Below are 26,006 nucleotides of genomic sequence, written 5' to 3'. Positions count from 1 at the left end.
CTGATAAAATGTTTCGCTACCAAGCGCCGACTCAATCTACACAACAAGTGCGTCCAAACGGCCGCGGAAAGAAATTCTGACCTCTGAATTTTATTTTAGGAACAAAATCGGACTCATCTAGTCTGGATATCACTCGGTAACTTCGAAGGATCTTTTTTCTGAGTGATCTGTTTCCTCCTGTTACGAAGTTGGTTTTCTGAGGACGTATTACAGTGACACTTCGTCGGCCTGAGAGATAACGGGCAGATCCGACCCCTGATCTCAACCAGATTCCGCCTGGATCTCTAAAATCCACCGTTAATTCCAACGTTAAGTGGCTTCGTTGCCGTAGGAATTCGGGACATGGCCGCCTTAGCAGGGGGCATTCCCAGGATGGTGCGCCCCACGCCACCTCAAAACTACCCGAGAGGGGGCTATTCGCTCGAAGGTAGGGCATTAGCATCATTTTTCTTTAAATAGAAAAGTCATAACAACCTTAAATCGAAAAAGTTACTCCTATCAGTTGTGAATGCTTTAGATGTGGATGGAATTCAGTCATAAAATGCCGTACAGTAAAAATGTGACCAGAAGTAAAACTTTACTGATGTAAATACATTTGGCAAATCCTAAAAGTGTGAAATTGTTTGTATGTAAGTTAGTGTTTATAATGTAATCAAGTGCTCTGTAGATTTACCAAGTTTTGGAATGCTTTTTTAAGATTTAGACAAAAGGATACAGTTTGCAGATTTTAATCCATATGTAAATGATGATTATTATTATTATTATTATTATTATTGCTATTATTATTTCTTAATATATAATTTACTTCTGCACTATATCTCTGCTTCGAAATTTGGACTGCATTATAGCGCTTAAACGACTGTGAATGCAACAAAAGAAAAAGAAAATGACAATAATAATGTAATATTTCTTGCAGTTTCAACACCTTTAGGCCAGGGCCGAGTAAACCAGCTCGGCGGTGTGTTTATCAACGGACGCCCGCTGCCCAACCATATTCGCCATAAGATCGTGGAAATGGCGCATCACGGGATCAGACCGTGCGTCATCTCACGCCAGCTGCGCGTCTCACACGGCTGCGTTTCCAAAATTCTGTGCAGGTACCAGGAGACAGGATCCATCCGACCTGGCGCTATCGGAGGTAGCAAGCCAAAGGTACCAGATCTATGTACTAAATAGGAATAATATTCAGAAATAGACTTAGATTTCCGTTTTCAGATCTAAATAAGTTCCCTGTAAAGAACGTCGCATGTGGTAACGTGCCACCCAAAATGTCATCATCTTTACCCAAGTGGTCCATTACGTAATATCTGATCACTTATATCCATCACATACAATGCTACACAAAGATCTGACTTTTTTATTTACTTTTTAATCTTGAATATATTTTGCAATTAGTTGGGGCTTTAATTCTCAATTTAATTTCTACTACAGTTTTCTCAGACTTTGAAATAATGTACATATTGTTTGAGTATTTGAGAAGAAATAAGGAAAAAAAAGGCTGATGAAAAATAATAATGGAATGAACATTTGAAGAACCTTTGTGGAAACAATACGCACTCAGTGCACCAGTGCAGTTAATAATTCAGCTTAGTTTTTTTGACACGGACAGTGATTTGCCGTGTACCACTTTGTAAATTAAAGCAGAACACCACCCCAGACGTGGATAAGAAAATTGAGGAATACAAGAGAGAGAATCCGGGAATGTTCAGTTGGGAGATCCGAGACAAGCTACTGAAAGACGGCATCTGTGACAGAAACAACGTGCCCTCAGGTATCATTCATTAAACCATTCATTTGATTTTTTTTTTTAAGCATCTTAAAGGATGTATAAATAATACATATATTCTATAATTAATTAGCTTAATTTAAATGATTAGAGTAAATTATTAGGTAATTGTAGTAATGTTAGTAATTTTACTATTTAATAATAGTTCAAAGATAATAGTAAAATACAGCGTGTGCACAAAGACCTTTGTAAAGCATTTGAGCTTTTTGTATAAGCCTAAAATGCATTAAAAAAATTAAAAAGTTTAGAAAAAGAGACGAAAAACAACCTTTAAATTTTTTTCATAGTTTAGATAGCATCTCTAAAACAGTGTAATGTAACTAGTATAAACTGTTGCTCTCTGTAGTCAGCTCGATCAGTCGCATTCTGCGCTGTAAGTTTGGAGGAAATGGGGAGGATGAGGAGGACGATGATGAAGTTGAAAAGCGGGAGCTTGAGGAAAACGAAAGACGTGCAAAACACAGCATTGATGGCATTCTGGGTGACAGATGTAAGTAACAATTTTTCTACTTTTTCATTTTTGCGCAAAGTTTTGCCTGTATAAATGGAGCTTGATGGCATCCTGCTTTGATTAACACGGCGAAGTGTATGTAACATGTTGGCTATGCAACTTGACCACAGTTTACTCTGTACGGATTTTTATTATTATTAGCTTGGTCTTCTTCTTCTTCTTATTAACAACAACAACAACAACAACAACAACAACAACAACAACAACAACAATATTAATAATAATAATAACAACAACACCAATAATAACAACAATAATAATAATAATAATAATAATATTATTATTATTATTATTATTAATGCAACACGTTGGAAGTAAAATCTGATCCAAACTTACTTTATAATAATAATAATAATAATAATAATAATAATAATAATAATAATAATAAAAATATCCCTCTTATTATTATCAATGCAACACGTTGAAAGTAAAACCTGATCAAAACTTATTTTATAATATACATTTTTATTAGCCTGTTATTTCTACTGTGTTGCTGTTACTGTTATGTTTTATAAATAATAATAATAATAATAATAATAATAATAATAATAATAAACAATAATTATTAATAATAATAATAATAATAATAATAATAATAAAGTTAGTATAATTAACTTTTAATATTATAATAACTAATATGATGACAATAAAAATTAATAATAATAATAATAATAATACTTATTATTGTTGTTGTTTTTGTTGTTGGTGTTGTTGTTGTTGGTGCTGTTTTAATGTTGTAGTTGTTGTGTTTATTGTTATTGTATGGTCAGGGTTGGTGAATTGTATATTGGTTGATAATTTATTAATAATTAATACACTGCAAATGAGAAACTTCCCGCCAAGGCAGCAGTTATATGTCAGTTGCAATATGTGTTAGATTAAGTTTATACATAGTAAAATATAGGACTTCAACGGTTGAATGGTCACTGAGATTAAAACTCTTCAGTGAATTCACATTTATATATATATATATACACACACACACACACACACACACACACACACACACACACACACACACACACACACACACACACACACACACACATATATACACACACATTATAACTATACTTCTGAGGTTAACGAAACGGGCCAGGAAGCAAACTGTGAAGGAATCAGTTAATCAAACATTTGTCCAGGAGCTGCGCCCTGAAAGGCGTCACCGCGGTGCACAATCGGACACTTGAGGATGAACTTGAGGAGACAAAAGCGCGCGAGTCCATGAGCCTCACTCTCCGCTTTCACGTGCACAAAAGCGTTTCTTTGTGCGCACAAAGGGCACTGGGCTTTATAAAAAAAAATCCAGAGAAAGGCAGCAAAAATAGGCTAACAAAAAGACGCTGAGAAGACATTATAGACGGCCAATGAGAAATGAATTATTCAAGAAAGAGCTTTATTGGCCAGCGGTTTCGCAATGCGCACGGCATCGACCAAAATACATTTACGCTTTCGTCCAAATAATATCTCCCTGGAAACCTTTCAGCAAAAACGAAAGAAAAAATTTAACAAATAATAATAAATTCACGCGTCAGTGAGGAAGTAATCGGCAGTAAAAAGAATTAGACAAGTGCTAACACTTGTTGATTGCAGACTCATTAGAGGCAGTTTTTATGATGATAAGGATTCAGGCTTAGTATTTAGTAATCACGTAATAACAAAGCTATTTTTTCTCCAAAATCATTTGAATTCCTATTAAACATGTGCAGAAAATGAAATGGTTGTCTGAACTACGGACCAAAATGTGTTAGGCATTTAGGCTTTCCATGTGTCCTTATTTAGAGGCATCCAGTCTTTCTTGAGGCTTAGGCCTATCAGGGATTTTACAAATTATATTTAGTTAGTAACACAGGTTATTAATCCCAGACTTTTCTATTAGATGTAAAGTGTAACATCCGCACACTGAGTCACAGCCAGCGGGTTATACTCGCTTCTTTTCACTTCTCTCTCTCTGTTTAAACTTGGAACCTGATCCAGGCCCCGACATTCTTCTAACCTTCTTTCGCAACTTCGCTTCTGCATTAAACCCTGGGTTATTAGGGTGGGATCGGATCACGTTTAGGAAAGCACCACGTTGTGCTCTACGATCGCCATTGAAACTCCCGGCTCTTGATTAAAATCGAGCGTGTTTTATCGACTCTACTTTCAGAGCTCCGCCCTCTCGTCTCCGCCCACGGCGCGCGCTCGTCTCTCTCTTATGCGTCACGCGCGGGAATCAGTTCCTAATTATTTCACCAGGCTACTCTGGAGCCTTTTTTATTGTAGACGCAAAATTAATACGAGTCTATGAAAAGCTGGACAAAGAACAGAGCTTATAAGGGTAGTTAAACAAGATTGGATGTATAGGTCAACCAAATATTAATTGTTACACAGCATTACGCAAAAAAAAAAAAAACAACCCATTTAATATATATATATATATATATATATATATATATATATATATATATATATATATATATATATATATATATATATATATATATATATACACATACATATACACACAATTTTGCACATATACACTTCCGAGTACAGAAAACCTCTTTTAAAATTGTGTATTTAGAACCTCCCACGTTAAGACATTATACTATTCTAAATAAGATTATAATTAAATAATCAAACAACCAACCAACCAAACAAACAAACGAACAAAAAAACAAACAAACAAACCAAAAGTGGCATTTATAGCAGTGATGGTAAAATAACACTACTTGAAATTAATATAGTAATATGTGTAAGTGTGCATAACATAATCATAAAATGCATGTGAAAATAGTGAAAAAGTCTCATGGTGCACAAATGAACATAAATGATACTTTAACACTTTGTAAAGTTGATTCAACACTATAAGTGTTCCCTTTTTTAGCTGAGTGGCAAACAAACAATTATCTTTTGTCCAAATGCTAATCTGTGCGCATCATAAAACTCAAGCCCTCCTCACAGTGTTCTTATCCCTCCTGACGGACAGTAAAGTCTTTCCCTCTTTTGTCTTTTTAGCTTATTTACTGCGAGGTAGCTCGGGAGAAGCAATATTTCACTCTGCTGTCTCTTTCACTTGGGCTCCTGGTTGTTGCTCTTTTTTTATGCTGCTCAATTAAAATCTGAAAAGGGTGTTTTCAGTATCAAGAGGGAGTGTTTTTACCAAATATTGATTAAGTAGGTTCTTGAGTCTATAGTTGTCAGTGAGAAGGCCCTGTTGGCCCACTGCCCCCACTCCTCAAAAACCTATTGTTGAGGTCTCTTTAAGTGCTGAGATCAAAGCAAATGCCTTTAAGATTTATTTGTCTGGGAAAAGCCAGGGCAGTGAAGCAGCAGACTGAATCAGTGGAGCATCACTATACTGTAGCAGTGAAAGTCTCCTTTACAAGCAAGATGCTACTGAGGCAGTGGATTTTACAGCATTATTACAGGCAAGAGCCTGTGCAGTTCATGAGAGGATCTCTGCATTTTGCATTTCGGGGTATTTATATGTGTATATAAATATATATATATATATATATATATATATATATATATATATATATATATATACAATTATTATTATTATTATTATTATTTTTTGTAGGATGCATATCTTTACTTACATTTCAAGAATTAAAAGAGGCCATTTTCCTTCCTAACCCGTTGGGCTGTGTATATTAATAAAGATTTTCTCACAAAGACAAGCTCAGACGATTGCGTCCTCTCTTTTCCCTTTTACTATTAACTTTGGAAAAGCTGACAATTCTCGAGCCTCATTTAGCTAATTAAAAGTAACTAAAGTCATCAAAGAGCAATGCCCCCCGCTCTCTCAGACTTTCATTTTATGGCGGGCAAGAAAAGAAAACTCAGAAATACAAACAGTCAAAGGGATCAAGTTTTTTTTTCTTTCTTTCTTTTTTTTTCTAAAGGGAGTCCTGCCGAGGCCAATTGAATAAGCTTAGTGCCTTCAGATGTGCCATGGTGAACGCAGTCAACATGTAATAATTAGTTTCATTGAGGAGCATTCCAACAATCTGCTGCCATTCTCCCGAGGCTATTGTCCCTCCCGCAGGCCAATAGCCAGGAAGACAGGGAGAATCAACTCCTAACAAAACATGAAAGAAAGCGAGGAGGACTTTGTTTGTGTAAATAAAGTGGGGGTGCTGGCTCGCCAGTATTCTGGCAAGGAACTTGCTCAATAGAGAGAGAGAGAGAGAGAGAGAGAGAGAGAGAGAGAGAGAGAGAGAGAGAGGCAGACAGACAGAGAGAGAAAAAGAGCAAGAGAGAGAGAGAGAGAGAGACCAAGACAGAGAGAAAGAGTAGTGTGAGAGACAGACAAACAAGACAAAAAGCAAAAGAGTGATGCTGTTGTAGATCTAAGAATAGAACTTGCATCACTCAACATGGAACAGTCAGATATATGTTATATGATTACAGGAGCTGAGGTTTTATTTCAAATGCCTCTTTCACATAGTTGTACAGCTTTTTGGGAATAGTTATGTTTTTCTGGTATGATTGTAAATGCATGATGCATTTTTAGAGTACATTTGTGTACAAAGAAGGGGGGAAAAGAGGGAGAAAGAAAGACAGGACTGTGTCCGTGATCAATAAACAAGGGGCCTAGTCTTCCTGCTGGAATGCTTTTCTCAGTCATGACTCTGAAGCCCTGCAGGCAGAGAGATGCAGCACTAAATTCATCCCTGTTCATCTCAGTGTCCTCTCTTTCTCTTTTTCTTATTCTACATGTGGAATCAACTGAATTTCATAATGCAGTGGATTTTAAAAGTAGTTATTATAACACAATTGGAAATATCTCAAATAATTTACATTTTTGTAGATATTCATGCCATCCAATGAAATCTGAAGCTATATGTGGTTAAGGTTTTGCTGAGGGATTTACTGCTTGCAACTTTTCGTAGAATTGTATTTTGTATCAAATAAAAAGCAGTTGCTGTTGCTTTAGTGATAATGCAACTAATATGAAATACTTTATGACTAGGTTTAAAAGACATGCTTGCTCCATTGCACACTTCTGCTATCAGGATCTGGTATTTTAGTACAAAAAAAAAAAAAAAAACTATGCATTTTACAACCTTTATAAATGGGGGTTTGTCATTTTTTTTTCATTTTTTTCAGCAGAGGAAATCACTGTGGCTCATGAGGCTAATTTTCATTACATTAGGAATTTCTGGGAAGTGAAGTGTACTGGCATTGCTTTATAAGAATATCATTTAACATAATTCTGTCATACTCTTAGTATTTCAGGGCTGTTCTGTTTTTCTTTTTCCTCAATCCTCCTCTGTTTGTCTTTTCTATTAAGAAAGTACTCCTTTTGTGCTGCAACTTTAAATGAAATAAACACACACTCACTCACACACATACCCCAAGTTTATCTACAAATGAATGCTTGACTCTATGCTTCATTGGTTTTTCTTTCTCTTGTGGCACCAGCATTGTGATCCTCTGATATTAATTCAAAGGACAATTAATGAATGCAGGGTATCTTTGAAGTGGGGTTCTGGGGTTGCGCCCAGGCCTGGCCCCTCTGAGCTGATGGACTTCCCTCTTTCACTCCAAACTTCTCTCAAAGACAGTTTGAAGTGGCTGAAAGAGTAAGTGAGCAATGGAAGGTCAAGGAGAATAGGCGCTCCTCTCCAAATAGATCTCTCTCTCTCTCTCTCTCTCTCTCTCTCTCTCTCTCTCTCTCTCTCTCTCTCTCTCTCTCTCTCTCACTCACACACACACACACACACACACACACACACACACACACACACACACACACACACACACACACACACACACTCGCTCTATGTTCTTTTGGAAGTGTTAGTGTGAGCAGAGGATAAAAAGGAAAGTGGAGAGGTCAAAGGGGTAGGGGCCAACCTATAAACACACACAATAAGATGGTTAATTGAGAAAAACAAGACAACGTTGTCAATCACTTAACTCGGGAACGATTCTGGAACTTTGGGAAATTAGAGGCGGATAGATAGAGTGAGATAGAGAAAGAATGAAGGTAGTTGTGCTGTTTGTGAAATGAAAAGTGGATACATGTACTTCCTTTCTGCCTGATAATTTTCTCTAATTCAGCCATGCACATTTTTGCATTAATAGGTGAGGTTAATATACAGACAGGGGTTATGTGACCTTAATTTATTTTCCTTAAATGTCTCTTTCCATTTCTTTTTGACAACATCAACAAATACACTGAGTAAGCTTTCATTCATAAATCTTTTATTAAATATCACAAAAAAATGTAAATAAAAAAAATAAAAAATGATTTACAGGATAGCAAATGCAACTTGTTGAATTTAGTTGTTTAAACATTCCTTTTACATCATCAGGTATGTAAAATAAAATGTAGTCAAAAAAGCTCTGTCTAAATCTTACATTTTTCAAGGAGATTTTTAGGAGATTTTCTAACATTAAAAGATTAACCCAATTTATTCCCCAACCCTGTTGAATTTACTGACTGACAATAGTTCTGGTTGTAAATCAAATCACAACTTTATATTAATAAGCCTGTGTCATTAATAAGTTAGCGTTTCTGTAGCAAAAACTTATTCACAGACACATGAGAGGTGAAAGTCTAATAACAAACTGATTAAAATGCATTGTTATTTAAGTCTAATCATTTATCTGGTGAAAATGTGTATATGCAGTTGTTCTATTAACTTCAATTTAAAGCAGCTGTGTAGTTTGTGCTTTTTATTATTATTTTATCATTTTAGTCATAATAAATATATATATATTTTTAATTAAGTAGGGTCATTAAACTACTGAGGACTCTGTTGAGTAGATGTTGTTGTTACCACTGACTTATAGGGATAAAATTCCCCTATATGAATTTTAAATATATACCCATTCTATTTATTTATATAAAGCTGATTTGTGGCAATAGATGTTTTTAAAAGCGCTATACAAATCAAATTAAATTTATGCAACTGAGCCCTGCGAGGTGTAGATTGTAAAGTAGGCAGAGCATCAGAATAGAGATGCAGCACCTTGTTCACTTTCTGATCCCCAGAGAGTGTGAGTCTGTAAATGTGCTTGGTTACAGATGAGCCCTGGGTCACTTCTCTGCAAATGCTTTCTCTGTTGGCAGCGAGGGTTAAAATAATGTTGTTTCTCCCAATGAAAGGTAAATGGAGCTTTGGGAATAAGTTCTTTATGAGTGCAGCCGGAGTTTTTTTTTTTATACAGGCTGTTTAAGCCGAATAAATAGTGGGTTGGTAAACTTTTTACCCAAAAACTTTTTCAGACATTTTATTTGAATGTGAAATTGACCTCACACACACAGTATCTAAAAAGGCCTTAGTTTATTAAAAAAAACTTTTTTTTATTACAAATAATTACAAATGACAAATAATTTACATGAAATTCTGAACTTAATACAATTTATTTGTTTCGGAATTTAAGAAGTAATAGAAGAAAGTAATTTAAGTGTAACAAATAAGCCATATAATTATATTTTTATAAAATACATTTTGCCACAAATGTTAATAATAGCGACTGGAGTCAAACAAAATTTTTTTTGTAGTAATACATAGTGTGTGTTCACTTGCTGCTCTATATGGGTGCTGTTTTGGTCCAATAAAGCAATTGGGTGTCATAATGCATGTTCCGGTGTAAATGTGACACTAACAATGCCTACTTTTCCCACTTAGTTTTTACATCAAATTAACTACAATATGTTCTATTTGTTTGTTTATGAATATTCTTTAATTGGGTGAAATTTAATTAACTCTTGGGTGTTGCACAAATATCTTAATTAAGATCAATATATTACTTAAAATATATTTAATTACTTTTACTGTAGCCCCTACTTACACCACTTTTGCTCTTATTTTTTCCCCCCATTACTCTGTCACTCTTGCTCTCTCCAGCTGGAGAGTTAGTGTCTCTTTAGCAGGCTGAGTGCCTCCCCAGTTCCTCCCTCTTAACTAAATGCCAGCCGCAGATGGACTCATAATCAGTCTCTTAACCATTCTTTCCTCTGCATCTGCTGGCCCTCTATATACTCCTTAATACACTCCAGCAGTGGCACACGGGCCCAAGAGCCCAAAGGGCCAGCGCTCCTCCACTGAGCAAATAAATGCTTCATTTGTCTCTTCTGCCTTTTGTTTTGTTTGCTGAACACATGTCACTAGCTCAATTACCCTGCCATTTAACTGCCCCTCAGGAGGAGATGACTCTCCCCCTACTAAGAGCTATAAACGGCCCAGATGGCTACTCTCTCTTAAGCTTTTTCGATCTCCTTTCTCTTTTTGCTTCTTTTTTTCAGTTTTATTCTCCCACCCTTCCCACAATGTTTCCTTTTTCTGGAAAAGAAAATCTTCTTTTCAGCATTCTTTAATTTTTGGTGGGTTTGGCCTAATCTACAGTGTCACTCAAATGTCATTTGCTGACTCACTCACTGGGGTGAGGTTCACCTCTCTTTTGCTTAACATATTTACAGAGAAAGTGTGACACCAGGTCTCTGTGAGGGTGTGCATGAACATAAAAAGGGTTGTGTGCATTAGAAGCATGCTACCAGACAAACACTGAGTAAACACTGCAAAACTGGAACACCAGTCATGCTTCCAATAGTAACATGGCAAAGTTAACAAAGTCTCCTCCTGTTGCCATCACTGCTCAGTGTTGTCCTTATGTTGCTATTTGGACCAGTGGAATTCTTTCTGCATCAGTGCTGCATTCTTATGTCCGCAGGTGGAACCCATTCAACAGGGTGGTTCGTTCTCTCTCCCTCTCTTTCTCTCTCTCTCTTCTTTAGTCCTCTCCTTCCACTCTGATAGAGGGTTGATAAATAGTAAGGCTGTGTTTAGGTCTATAGAGTTTTTAACAGTTTTTGCCCTTTTTGTTCTGCGTGTATGTGTGTGTGTGTGTGTGTGTGTGTGTGTGTGTGTGTGTATATGTGTGTGTGTGTATGCACACTCCAGGAGTGACTGCTCTGAATACAAATACCCTCCTCGAATAGAAGGCATGCACCTTGTGTCAAATTAATGAATAGCCTTGCACTGTGACAGCGGGGGAAGTATTGTTATTACTGCCTCCACAAACACAGCGAGAGAGCCTGCATCTGCGGTACCAAGCCAAATCAGGCTATACAGTGAGACTCTGCTACTTTCTTCTCCCAAAGGAAAAAAGTCTTAGTCCTGTCTGGCAGCGCAACTTCATTTAAAAGCCTAATTTCCTCTCCTGATTAAAAGTCAGATGGAAAACGCTATTTATCTCTGCTACCCTCTTAAGTGAGCTGTCCTAACCTGAGTTGGGTGCATATGAAAAACAAAGACTTACAAGAAGAGAGAAAAAATAAAGAGATGGAAATAGAGTAAGATAAAGTTTTCCCCCAGGACCTGTCTGAATTAGAAGTAGTAAGTGATGGAGGAGGCATTTTAGTGAATTTCTAGTTTTGTAGTTAGGCAAAAAACTCAGGAAACCAGACAGTGCTTCCTATTTCTTGAAGTGACTTCCTAGTAAAGTCCATGTAAACACATTTACACACATTCCATCTGGTGTATCAATATTTCATTCATCCATTTATCCATCCATTCATCAGAGAACTATGGTTTATTGGAATTTTTTGAAAACAGTGATATCTATGATTGGGAAGTTCCTACAGGTGCCATTGCAGTTGAGTTGATAGCTAATGGCATTCTGTGGGGGGAATTTAAACATTCTTCAGACTTTTAGGGTTAGCAGGTTTAGTTTACAAGACTTATACAATTTAACAATTACAAACCCATAGTAGCATTTTTTGCAAAACCTTGATTTCGTAAGATTTCATTAGCAGACGTAAAAAAGATTGCTGAAATATAAGACAATAATCATAAAAAAAAGAAGAATAGAGCAAATACAATGATACACTACAGTAAGTCATGATATACTATCTTCAGTATTAGAAAGTATATATATATATATATATATATATATATATATATATATATATATATATATATATATATATATATATATATATATATATACGTATATATATACTTTCTTACCTTCCTCTTTAAGCCCCCCCATCCACACGTAAAACCCCCTGGCGATGGTGAAGGAAGGATCGGGGGTGGCCCCCTGCTGTTCCCCCATTGGCCCCCACGTCCTGCCCCCATTGTGCCCCCCCCTTGTGCCCCCTCCCCCGCTGGGCAGGTGACAGCGGTCCTGAATGCCCGCCTGCCCAGCTCTGATGGATCCTACAGATGGAGCGTGGAAATCAGACTCCAAAGCCTTCAGCCACAGGCTTCTCCATATAGGCCAACAAAAGACGCCCAAATAACTCCCGGAGTAGGAGAGAGCAAGAGAGAGGGAGAGAGAATGGAAGATGACAAAAGTAACAGTGTCATTTACTATTAACTCACAGCCCATGATGGAGTGTTTTTGCCACAGTTGCAGATAATAAAAACTCAGAGAAGAAAGACGAGAGAGAAAGGGACAAGAGAAAGACAAGTATTGAGCTTTGAACTCCATAATTAACACTTAGCCTTTTCTCCAACTGTTACTTTCCTCAACTGTTGAACCATATTTACTTTTGATCACTTGCTGTTTTTATTTGCACGTTTCATGAAAAAAGAATATGATAACTGTACTTGCTTTTAAAATGTGCAAAGACTTTATTTTTACGTCGATGTAAAATTGTGTAAAACGTACTTTACTCTGTCTGGCTCTGTCACTCTCTTCTTCCTTTCCAGTTTTTTCTCTGTCCTTCTTGTCTCTCCACTCCAAATCCTTGTGAAATGCCTAGCAAGACCCATGCTGGTAGCAAGTTGCAATATTTCCTGTGTGGCTCTATAATCACAGCAGCTCTCCTGCTAGCGTGACTTCTCTTTGCTTTTAATTAAAGTTCAAATTCGGGATCTCTTACTCTCCGTTCACAAGTACTTGAGGAATTTAATTTATTTTCGGTTCATTTTTTATTTTTTTTTATCAGCAAGATTAAAATCAAGTCAAGATTAATGAATTATAAGTTAACCAAGTTTGCATTTAGTACCAGTGTCAGAGCTGCAGATGTTTGTGTTGTTCTTGCAAACTAGCTATTATATTATCAGTCTTTTATACTTTTAATGCTGTCAGTGATAACTGACACATTTTATTAAAGTAATACGAACTTTTTATGTATAAGTATATACTGGTTACTTATTTAAGCCTGACTTGGAAAATTGAAAGCACTGGTTGAAATTAGAAATGACACCCGTTTCACATAGTATGTATTTCTTGACAATTAAAAACTTTTTTCATTAAATTTTTTTTAAACACAATATAAGACAGACGATAGTATATTTAGATTTTTTTTTCATATGTTTGTGGGAAAAATGTGTGGATGAGTTTTGTTTTTACCGTTAAACTGGAACTTCGTGGTTCATTGACTGATGACATTTTCTTGTCCTTTTTATGAATAAGGACATTGTCAGTAACTTAAACAAACTAAACACAAAAAGAAATAGTTGATTGCTTGCAGGTATGTAACAGGTAAGATAAATAAATCTCAAAAATCAAGATTTTATAGGATTATATCTATCAGCTATCACAGGACATATATCCATGCTTGGTCAACTGTTCCCACTATTGCAGGGTTGAATCATAAAGATATGGGGAGAGGGGCAGATGAAAAGAAAGGAGTTAGAGAAAAGATATGGTTGGTGTCGGACGAAACAGATGCCATGTTTGTGCGTTGCGGACTGGGGATTTCGAGGCGAATTATTGCACAAAAGCAGGCTGTCACGCTAGTTTGAGAGGCCTAATCATTATTTGATAGAGAGCCCCATCCCCGCCTCCTTGGAGATGCTTAGCTCCAAGCTCAAGGGCAGTCTGAATGACCCGTGAATAAACACTGTCCCAAACTTACAGCGAGCACAAACATAGTGTGCATGCATGCATGATTTTGTGTGTGTGTGTTTGTGTTTGAGTGTGTGTGTGTGTTTGTGTGTTTCTGCATGCATCTGCATGTCTACATTTAAAGTGAATCTAATCATCTCTAGGAAAATAACAATATTATTTTCTAGAAAATATAACAGCTGTTGATTCTGTGCAGGAAATCTGAAAATATTGATTGCAGAATATTTCTGTATACGTAATTTTGATATATTTGAAATCTTAAAGCATATTTGTCTCAAAACCAATTGTGGATCTGCAGGTGAAATGTTAACGTCTATTACATTACTTTGTCTATATTTTATATTTCTCTTGTGCATACCAGATCAACACCAGTTTCCTTCATTCCCATACATGAAATCTGTAAAGGCCTGAGGACTTCATTTAGCTAACATGACTGTGCAATATTTGTTTTAGCGAGTCATTCAGACGAGGGTTCCGATATAGACTCAGAGCCAGGTCTGCCCCTGAAGAGAAAACAGCGCCGCAGTCGCACGACATTCACTGCCGAGCAGCTTGAGGAGCTGGAGAGAGCTTTTGAGCGCACACACTACCCTGACATCTACACACGCGAGGAGCTCGCCCAAAGAGCCAAACTTACTGAAGCAAGAGTGCAGGTAAACACATAAAAACCGCCCCCTCCCCTCCCACCACAACACACACACAACACACAAACACACACACACACACAGAGAGAGAGAGAGAGAGAGAGAGAGAGAGAGAGAGAGAGAAAGAAATCCCAGCTAAAACACTGTTTATTAAATGCCTTTATTTAAATACTTTTAAACTCTTTGACTCATGACTTTTTTTGTATGGGCCACACAAGCACACTTCATTACACAAACTCTCTCATACACATACTCATGTGCTTATAAAAGATTCTGCACCCACTCCTTTGTCACAAGCACACTGAAGAACCTACACTCTCATGCTGCAAAATGTTGTGTAATAGTTTTCACTGAATATACACACAGGACTTTTTGTTTTTCCGTAATGACACTTTTTGCCCCGAAAGATATTTAGCACAGACACCTTGTTAATTAAAGTTTTTTGGGTGTTTTGATTTCTAGGTGTGGTTTAGCAACAGACGGGCTCGCTGGAGAAAGCAAGCAGGGGCAAATCAACTGATGGCATTCAATCACCTGATTCCTGGAGGATTTCCACCATCGGCCATGTCCAGTTTACAGCCATATCAGCTTCCAGAAAGTCCTTACTCTGCATCATCTATCCCACAAGGTTGGTTGGATGCTATATTTAGGTCAAACTCCTACTTATTGGGTACACTTAAAAAATGTAAACACAGTGGCTCTATGTATTACATATTTCAGTGTTGTCACCTGCATTAATCTGATAATAATAATACTATTATCATCATCATCGTCATCACTCAAGCTCTCTTTATAAAATAGATAAAATAGTAAGGAACATGTTGGAACATGTTAAAAAAATGTAAGCACATTATATTCGTAGCAATGTCGTTAGCTATATACAATATAATTGATGCCAAAAGTTTGACTTTTTACATATAAATGACAATTATGACAAAAATGCCTATTCTGAATACAGAATACAGAATTTACAGCCTAACTTCTGTTTTTTTTTTTCTGCTTTCTATCAGCATTGACAGAACAAACCAGCACAGTGCACAGACCCCAGCCTCTTCCACCAACTTCAGTGCACCAGAGCGGTCTAGCGACCACCCCGGGAGCTCAGGATGCTACTTCAGCCTACTGCCTCTCTTCAGGTCGTCATGGCTTTTCAGGCTACTCAGACAGCTTTGTGCCAGCACCAAGCCACTCTAACCCGGTTAACCCTGCTATTACCAACGGTCTCTCAACACAGGTCAGTGCGCTGTTTCTGAAGTAGAATTGCACTTTTAAGGTGTTGCATTGTTTGGTTAAAAGAATTGTGCTCTTGTGTTATGACTTGGCTGCCTGCAGAGGGCATAGTCACGACTGACTATAGGAATCAATTCCTTCCAAGATAAGGCTGGAAAAAAAAAGCTTTAATAATGTTGGCAAGTTTGAACATGTCTCATTTGTTGGCAACTGAAATTTTTACTTGTAATAACCTTCATCAGTGATAATATCAAGTAATATTTAATTTTTTAAAATGCACTGGATATAGCAATCTGTCTGATTTATTTTACTTTGCTCAGTAGATCTACATCCACATTGTTAAAAGCTAAAATTTCATTGAGTTAAAATTTTTGTGCTGAGCATACTAGAGACTGAGGGGTGGAAATCATAATGGAAATGCTCTACAGCATATTAAGGCATACAATCAAAAACTTTGTCCACTAGCTATCATGGTGACTGATAGTGTAGCAGCAAACGATGAGAGTAAAGGCTGGAGTGAAAGTAAACAAGTGGCAGAAGGGATGGTGATGAAAATGAGAAGTGAAAAGACAATTATGTGATTACACACTCGTCGGCTGCTATCTCCCGTGGTGAGCACGATGCGCAGCCATGCTAACAAGCGGAAAATGAGCTACTAAGCACCTCAGAGGTGCCTCCTGCTTGATCACACACGTGATACTGTGGAAGCACATGGGGAAGTCTACTATGTACTTGATGACTTAAAAAGATTTCAACAAAAGGCTGTAAAAGTCTTGTGGTGGGAAGCATAGATGGTTGGGGAGCGGAAGGGTGTCGAAACTGTTGCATGTGATTCTGTTTATGCAGAAGGGCCTCGCGGGACTTTTTTTTAGTAATTACGTACAAAACAGGGTGACAGAGAGCATATTTATGTCTAAATATATCCGGAAATCCAGAAATAAAATTTGACAATGACATTCGTTGTCATTGAATGTTGTTATTTTTTGGTCTGGTTGCAGTGTCTGCTGTTGTGTGATAGGCATTCTTCCCAAATAACTGACTGATTGTAATATTTGTTTGACTTCATTGTTTAACATGGATGAGATGACATTGCACTGGAAAGTATAAATGTAAAGTTTTTCTTTATTAAACCTGACCCCTTTACAAACCATTAAATATGGGATTGGTGTCTCTAAAATTCACACAAAATATGGTATTACTATTAGTTTTTGTGTGTGTGTGTGTGTGTGTGTGTGTGTGTGTGTGTGTGTGTGTGCGTGTATTGGTGTGTGTGCGTGTATTGGTGTGTGTATGACCCTGGCCAAAGCTGATTAGTGGCCTTCTGTTGCCCCTGGAGAGCAAGAGACATGGGGTGTCACGATGAGGGCACAATTTTGTGTCTGTGATTCTAATTATGGAATGTTCCAGAACCTTAATTGATTGGAATGAGAGAATTTATCCTTCATAATGTGCTGTGTAATTTATGCTAATGACTCACTTTATTTCTTAATTGTTTCATTTATATATTCATTGAGTGGTTAAAGGCTGGACACAGCACAGACTTGGTATGATTCACAATGAAGACGTTTCCTTATGGCTTAAATCATTTGTATTGTTAAGTATTTACCATGTTTATTGTTTATATTTATTTTGGTACAAACCAGGAATATTAAAACAAAAGACTGCTTCAGTTTAAAAAGAAAATAATAATTGTATTATTATTTTGCAATTGGAAAACTTCATTCAGACACTTTTTAAGTTGTGGAGAATATTACTTGTCTCCTGTTTTGATTTTTTTATATTTAAGTGGGTTGTAAATTGAACAGTAAAACCATTTGTAAACAGTAATCTTCAGCAAAAATGACATTTATAATGTTCTGGCTATTAAATATATAAATATTTGCAAATATGCAGAGATATATGGCATTATTCTTTCTGGATGTATTATTGCATCGTTGGTATGTACGTGTACGTGTGTGGGTAAAGAGTTGGAGTAGTCATGTGCTACAGCCTGGCTCAGCTCACTTGCCCCATGGGTAAAAATCTCACAGGTCTGGCGTATAATCCAGCACATACCAGTGTTCTTTTTGCACCGAGCCTGTTGAAACCACCCGCATTCTCACGCCGTAGAACATAAGCCCCGAAACCACTGCAAACCAGAAACAATACAGATGCATATGCCACATATACACACATTCAGCCACATTCACACTTTTTCCTTACTACCAGAGACTTAAATACATGCATTCAGATTTATAGGTAGATGTTAAATTTGACTTTTACCTTAACCCCAATATGTGCCTATAAAAAGTCACAAATCACACACACACACACACACACACACACACACACACACACACACACACACACACACACACACACACACACACACAGAGTAAAATAAAAATAGAATATAACAATATTTAAAATTCTCAGCTACAGTTGAAAGAGAATCTTAACATAAGATTCAAAATAAAAAAATTAGATTACATTTATAAATTTAGTTCATTTTCCTTTTTGATTCTGACCAAGATACAGATTTTCTTCAGGTTTACAGTAAGTTTTTCTTTAATAATTTTTTTAATTGGTGGCATTGATGTGCATTGTTACCTCTTTAATATTATTTTGCAATCATAATAAAGAGAAAAAAAAAATATATATATAATTAATATAAATATATATATATATAGGGTGTTTAAATTAAATAGCTTGACAGAATTTTGGGTTCCACCTTACTATCTTAAATATATATTTAAAATCACATGTTAGGGGGAAGCTTTTTGTCAGCAAACTATGTGTGTGCTCTTTGGATTGTGCTTGAGAGTTCACCTCACATGTAGACATGTCTCCCCCTGCAGCTAGGTGAACGAGGCTTTTTAACCTCCATGTGGTTTCCATTTGTAAAGCATAACACATCAGCATGCTCCTCTCACACACTCCAGAACCCTCTGACCAGGAACCTGTAAATTACCTACTGTCAGTGTGAGAGTGAGTGTGTGTGGCCTCCAAGGTGGGAAACACACCACTTTGACTCAGGCATAACACAACAGGCTAATACAATCCATACTGTACTTTTGTATTGCTCAGTCTGTGATTATAGATTGTTATTTATAACATTTATATAGCATTAAATAATTGCAGAACAAATTTTAAAGGCAATTTAAATCAGTATAAAATAAGAAAATAAATAGCTGGCGAGGTTGTCATGATCCTTATATTTATCATTAACCATTAAAGAGATTTTTTTGTCAAGCCTGTTATGATGCTGTGCTCTTTTGGGTAACAGATTTAAAGAAAACTTATGACAAAAATTTCACATATATGACAAAAATATGTTAAAATGTGGTTCTCCACCCTGTCTATTTTTTGCTCATGTTCTACATGTGTGTGCTCATCCAGCTGTTTAAGATGAATCACTGGAGGGATTTTACAACCCTTCACAGAGGCTATAAAACTCTTAACCGCATGCATTCATTCAAGTAGACATATAAGCTACACACACACACACACACGCACACACACACACACACACACGCTGACACACACACGCTGACACACACACACACACACACACACACACACACACACACACACACACACACACACACACACACACACACAATTCTTCTGTCTCTGTTGGACATGCTGAGGTAAATTTACTCCATTAGACTAATCTGTTAAATGCTCTAACTCACATTGTCACTTGAGTAAATATGTTTTTTCTTTTGCCCACGACTGTATAATTTTTGGTCATAATTTTGGTCGTTATTTCAATACAGTGTCTATGTACTGGGAGTACATTTGCAACCCTGCCCATTGATTGCTATCTTTGGACTTTCAGATGAGGCATCTCGGTTAAACTCTATGCAAAAGGAAGTTATTGATTTTACATCTTTGTTGGCCAGACGTCGTTTTCTCCTACAGTCAAAGTCACTGTCCCACCGTCTCACACACATTGGCTAAAAGATACAGCATTTTTCCATAAGCTTGAGAAAATTAAATATACTCTAATATACTCCTTTTTCATAAATAACAACTATTTCTTTCATATTTAACAGGCCTGTAAGTTCTGCCAGACTAGTTTTTTTTTTTTCTTAATTTCCTTTGTTGTAAAACTTGACAGAGGGTGTAATTAATTAATTAATTAATTAATGTATTTATTTATTTAATTCTAATTATTTTTGTTTATTTGTTTGTTTGTTTTACTTTGTTCATGTAAAACAAAAATTGGGATTCTGTAATGTTCCCCATTATTTAATTCATATATGTTAACAATAAAATGACTGCAAAAAAAAAGTTTACTACATTACAGGCAGATCACAGATTTGTCCCACTCTCTCTTTCCTTTTCATTTCTTCTCTACAATTTTTTTTTCTAAAATGCTGCACTAATAAACACAAATACACACTAACACACTCACAGATCATTTTTAGAAAAGCTTAGCAGAGTAGAAAAGCAAAACACCCGTACGCTTTCTCACTCTCTATCTCTCTCTCTCTTTCTCTTTCTCTCTCTCGCTCTCTCGCTCTGTTATATGGGAAATTATTTAAACAGGACCATGTGTGTGCTCGGATGGAGAATAATCGGAGTCTTATGGGCCATGAGTGAGTGTGTGCTGGTGATCTCAGCTTTACCCGGACTGCTTTTCATTAATGATTAGCGGAGCGAGAGAGGGAACCTCCCTCAGAGCCTGGCCAAGCTTTGCCCATCAGTGTTGGCAGTGAGGGCCCTCTGGCACAGATGCCACAGTTAACATCCCAGCTTTCCAAATCTTGCTAACACTGAGCTAAATGGCTGAATTAGATATGAAGATGATTTGCTAAATGTCCCCGGAGTGTTTTTGACATTGTGGTTATGGTTTCACTTTATTGATCCTAGTTGGTGAAGAAAGGCTATTATGTGGTGTATGTTTTAAAGCTTCTCTGTTCTGCCTTAATATTTAGGGAAGAGAGAGGTTATATTAATATTGAGTGTGAGAGATCTGACTTTAATCCATGTTTTCTCTCTATCAAATTGGAAAGTCAGTTCAAATGAGAGACATATGTACATTAAACAGGACATTGTATTGTTAGGAAGTGGTTATGAATTTTTGATGATCTGATTTTGTGATCTGTTGTCAATCTAATCCAAGGATTATATTGGCTTTTCTATTCCTATATGCCCTCCTATATTTGTAATTGATGCTAATTTTTATTTTTTTTCCGTCTTCTCCTCCCTCTTTTTTTTCAGGTGATGGGACTGTTAAACCCGGGAGGTGTACCTCATCAGTCGCAGGGAGACTTCTCTCTCTCCCCTCTCACTGGTCCTCTGGAGCCTAGTGCGGGCATGGCTGCCAGCTGCCACTCATCACAGAGACTGGAGTCTCTGTCCGGACTGGCTAGCATGCCTTCTCTGCCCAGCTCACAGTCTTACTGCCCACCCAGCTACAGCTCGCCAGCCTACAGCGTCGACCACATGGCACCATACCAATACAGCCAGTATGGGCAAAGTAAGGTGAATACCACTACTGTTTGCTGGTGTGTGTATTTGTTCTGTGTATGTATTTCGATATGTGCAGTGCATTAAACTGAACCTATTCATGGCCTTTCAATAGTACTTACTTTGAGGTCCACAAGCGTAAAAGCATATAAGGATTTTAGGCATTTAGAAACAAAGAAAAAACATATATTTTTTATATCAAGAATTAATGTAAAATCTTAGCAAATGTTTTACTAGTTTCCCTAAGAAGATCATTTGCACTAATTAAATAAAAAAAACATAATAAATAAATAAATAAATGTTTAAAATGTAAAGTTGTAAGTAGATACAATAATAAACAGTAATTAAGAAAGCACATCATTTATTTATACTGTCTTTTTAGACAAAACTGTATTTGAATCAGTTGCATTTAAATAAAAGCATAGTTTGCGTCTCTTGAATAGCTCGTTTTCCATCTGTCAGCGTGTTGATATTCTGAATTGTTAGGAATATTTTCCAAAAAATGCACTTGGACCTGACCAGTGAGTGATTAGGATTATAATAGCCCTCAATTTGAACAAGTAACAAGTAGATGCAATCATTAGTCACAACCCAGCATGCGTGACCTTTCACGACCCATGTGATGAGTTTGCCTGTCAACCATAGGAGTACATAAGCTAGCCATGAAATGACCTCTAGGGTAACAAAGATATTGCTTATTACATTACAGACACACATACACACACATACACACACAGACACATGAAAGCAGAATTGAAAGGAGCACTCAGTTCTTCATTACACACGCACAAGCACACGCACACGCGCACACGCACACGCGCACACACACACGCGCACACACACGCGCGCGCACACACACACACACACACACACACACACACACACACACACACACACACACACACACACACACACACACACACAGAAGGCAGAAATGAAAAGAGCAGCTATCACAAAGTATGTTTGACAGTTCCAATGAGAGGATTGGAATGGTGCAGACCACATGCCGAATGCCATATATGACACCATCTTGAAATAATTCTTTGCCCTAGTCAATGTTTCATGCACCAAACCAGAAATAGTGTGTGTTTGTGTATTTTAGTGTGTAGGGTTGCTGTTTATATGATTCTTTTCCAAATTGGGAACTATTGGTGTGCAATTGGTGTAGTGTGGGTAGTACTGGAGAATTGAGGTGCGTTTGAATGTGCGTGTGTATTAGGGAGGGGGTTAAAGAGGGCTTTAGCAGGAGTAAAATAGCCTGTGGCAGCTCCCTATTAGAACCATGTGTTTCAGTCAGAGGTCAGATCTTGAACTCTTATTGATTGTTGGTTGTTCTCCAAGCATCACTGGGTGGAGCTGTGCTGTGTATTGCAGCACTGATCAGGCTTCCTCTTGGACCCCCCGCCCCCCGCCCCACCCCACACACACACACACACACACACACACACACACACACACACACACACACACACACACACATGCTATAGAACCTATCCTACTGCTTCAACAATTCACCTGGGCATTTGTCTACAGAGGAAACCGCTCCTATTCAAGATATAATACTTCCACCTACGGGCTGTCATGTGTCATAAAACTTAAATACTCTCTTTCTTTTTGTGTCTCTGTATCAGGTGCCTTTCATTATCTGAAACCCAACATCAGCTGAGCAGGAAGATGCTAGCAGGAGAAAAGAGGGAAAATTCCGGATGTTCTGAGAGAAACCACCTGCTTTTTAGCTCTTCCCCTGACCTCTGACATCCACTTCCAGATTCATGCCTTCCCACAACCCCCCGCTGGCATCACGGCAGTTCCAACTCAGCCGCACCACCCATTCATGCTGGGTTGGTTCTCATTCTGAGTGATTCAGGTTTAGTGTGGATAATAAGGACCAAAGGCCTTCTGTGGTTAGCGCTCTATTCCATGCCTGCAAATGTCTTCAACACAAAGCTTACTCGACCATTCCCAAAGAACGCTATGTAAGCAGTGTGAGAGCCCGGGAGCTGGACAAGGAGTTGAAAAACAATTTTTTTAAATAAAAATAAAGCCTGGATATTTAACCTGAAAAGACCAGCAGAGAAATGTGTAGGGTCAGACAACTGAAACCTATAACTTCACATTACTCATCACAAGAACGTCTTGTTTGACTCGTGATGCGTTTGGGGAAATAAGGGCTCCTTTTTTGGGTGTGAGGTGTGTGTATCATCTTCTGTCGATTTTATCAACATTATTCACAATTGTGTGCGTAATAGAGAGATAGAAAGCTCCTATGCCCTTAAAAGTCTAATGGAATTTCACTTATGTCAAATGTATCAATGAAATAAAGACACGTTCCACTTACCCATACAATTACAGTATAGATAAAAGTAGACACTGATACCTAAAAGCAACTAAAATTTCATTTTGAGAAGACATATTAAATGTTTGCCATAGGAGAAAGGAGGGGAGAAAAGGATATTGTGTATGAGAGAAAGAAAAGGGTAAAGTAGCACAAACTGAAATCCAAAGAAAGTGCAATATACACAATTTATACCTCATACACCAATCTCTTAATTTAATGATTTACATGTAGATTGTGAAGGAGCAATAGGGAGAAGTCCCTAATGAACAGTATAAAACACTATGAAAAATAGCACTCAGAGACAGTAGCTGTGGACCCTAAACTGGAAAAATGTATTTCCATTTAACAGGACTCAGGTCTGCCAAATCTTACTCTCCTAACACTTTTCAGACTCCACAACCTGCCATGGTGTTCTTTAATGCCTTTTAAATTATCAGCACATTTCTGCGAATATTAAGATATTTTAATCTTAAAATGTTAGGAATATTACAATTGAAGCAAAAAAAATAAATAATAATAATAATAATGTGGCATAAAGAGACTTTATTTTAAATAGGGACAGGTTGTATAATACAGACCTCGTTTAAAAATCCGAACTGAAAAAATCCAGAAAAAAATGTATATTGCTGATTGAACTTACAATAAACCATCTTAAATTTTATATTACCTAATTGGGGTAATGTAAATAAGACAAGACAGAGAGTTGTTTTACATCAGACATATTCATTTGCATTTTCCTATTTCTGAGTTGACCCATCTTTACATGACTGTCAAGTGAGAAAAAAAGTACTGTGTGCCTAAAACGCAACACCACCTGTTTTTAAGTCTTAAATTCCATGCCGAAGGTTATTTTTTACATCTGCTTTTTATACTTATATGATTTTTTTTTTCTTTAAGACTGCATTCAATTGTTGTTGCAAAATGTCTTGTGTTAAATGCAGCACTATTTACTATTTATAAGAAAAAATAAAAATAATAAAAAAGGTTAACTTTGGTCATGTGGTTAATAAAAGGTATGTTTTTTTTGGGGATTATTGCTTTCCCTCTCCCTTCCTTCATTCCTTCCTAGTGGCTTTCTTTGTTTGTTAGGACAAACAACACATTAATTTAGTTTTGTCTCGTCATGTTTCCCATTAACATTAGTCCATACCCACATCCAGATCAACTCTGCATGGGTAGACTTATTTGATCTTATTGAGAATTAAGAGACAATTGGCGTGACATAGAACAATAGCTATCAGGTTCTTCCAACTGAGTGCAGTCACCCTCTGTGCTTTAAAGAGAGTGCATAAATATATCTAGTTTCATAAACACTTCTGCTTGACAAATTCCTGCTCTCGGGGGAGCGTTTAATGGAGTTAATGAGTAAAGCAGAGACCTGTAAACCTCCAGAGCACCTCAGAAAGTGGACATGAAGACACACCCTTCTGAGAACTCTGGTTCGTAGTTCATGAGGTGACATTACACACTTGTGTCTCCCAACATACACACACACACACACACACACACACACACACACACACACACACACACACACACACACTCACTCACACACTCACACACACACACACACACTCACACACAAAATGTTGTTCAAAGACTTCAAACATCAAATATTTCATTGCCCTTCCTCTACTGTCTCCTTTTCGGTCCTCTGTCTTTTTTATTTTACTTAGATCTGGTGCTTGCAGCTGGTACTGTCACTCCTCTCTCTCTCTCTCTCTCTCTCTCTCTCTCTCTCTCTCTCTCTCTCTTTCTGTGAGATTAGTGTGTTAGTATGTGTATATATTATTCTAATACTTTTCATGAAACTACTTATACTAACTAAACAATAAGATGTTCCTTAAAAAAAAAACATAGATTCTTTTATTCACATTTATATTGAAGTAAAACAAAGGCCACAATACTCACAACAATCGAGAAAACATGATGTATTCAGGCTCTCTTTTAGCATGGATCTGAGTGGCAGCCAGATTAACACACATTGGAGACGACTTAACTTTTGACCCTGGCACTCTTTGAAAATGCAAGAGCACTCCAGCAGAGCTGACAGGGTAAGAGTTACGGGTGCTCTTACGTCACTGGGAGATGGAGAAGGGTGAAAGGGGAGAGTGAAGAGTTAGAAGGACAATGGTGCATATTGCTGCAAGGACACGTGGGAACTAGAGAGCGAGAAAGAGAGAGCGAGCATTTAAGAAAAGAGTAATGGATTTCAAAAGGCAAGAAAGACAAAAT

The 26,006-nt window shown here is 37.1% G+C and overlaps 1 protein-coding gene across 3 annotated transcripts; it reads left to right on the top strand.

The window, feature by feature from the left end:
• pax3a (paired box 3a) lies at positions 1-24,282 on the top strand. Of its 3 annotated transcripts, none has more exons than XM_083524792.1 (9): positions 1-427; positions 917-1,152; positions 1,645-1,771; positions 2,133-2,276; positions 14,556-14,755; positions 15,209-15,374; positions 15,757-15,980; positions 21,185-21,443; positions 23,065-24,282. In XM_083524792.1, the coding sequence occupies exons 1-9, from the start codon at positions 343-345 to the stop codon at positions 23,097-23,099; spliced, it is 1,476 nt and encodes a 491-aa protein (XP_083380918.1). In that variant the 5' UTR covers positions 1-342; the 3' UTR covers positions 23,100-24,282. The 3 variants fall into 3 exon arrangements, with proteins under 3 accessions (XP_083380918.1, XP_083380917.1, XP_083380919.1); XM_083524791.1 differs by having other exon boundaries at positions 1,642-1,771; XM_083524793.1 differs by having other exon boundaries at positions 1,642-1,771; positions 21,185-21,448.
• Positions 24,283-26,006: the final 1,724 nt, after the last annotated feature.

The sequence above is a fragment of the Silurus aristotelis genome (genome assembly GCF_946808225.1).
Source record: "Silurus aristotelis genome assembly, chromosome: 22".
NCBI lineage: Eukaryota > Metazoa > Chordata > Actinopteri > Siluriformes > Siluridae > Silurus > Silurus aristotelis.
The sequence above is the reverse complement of the archived record's forward strand: the minus strand, read 5'-3'. Positions and strand labels throughout refer to the sequence as shown.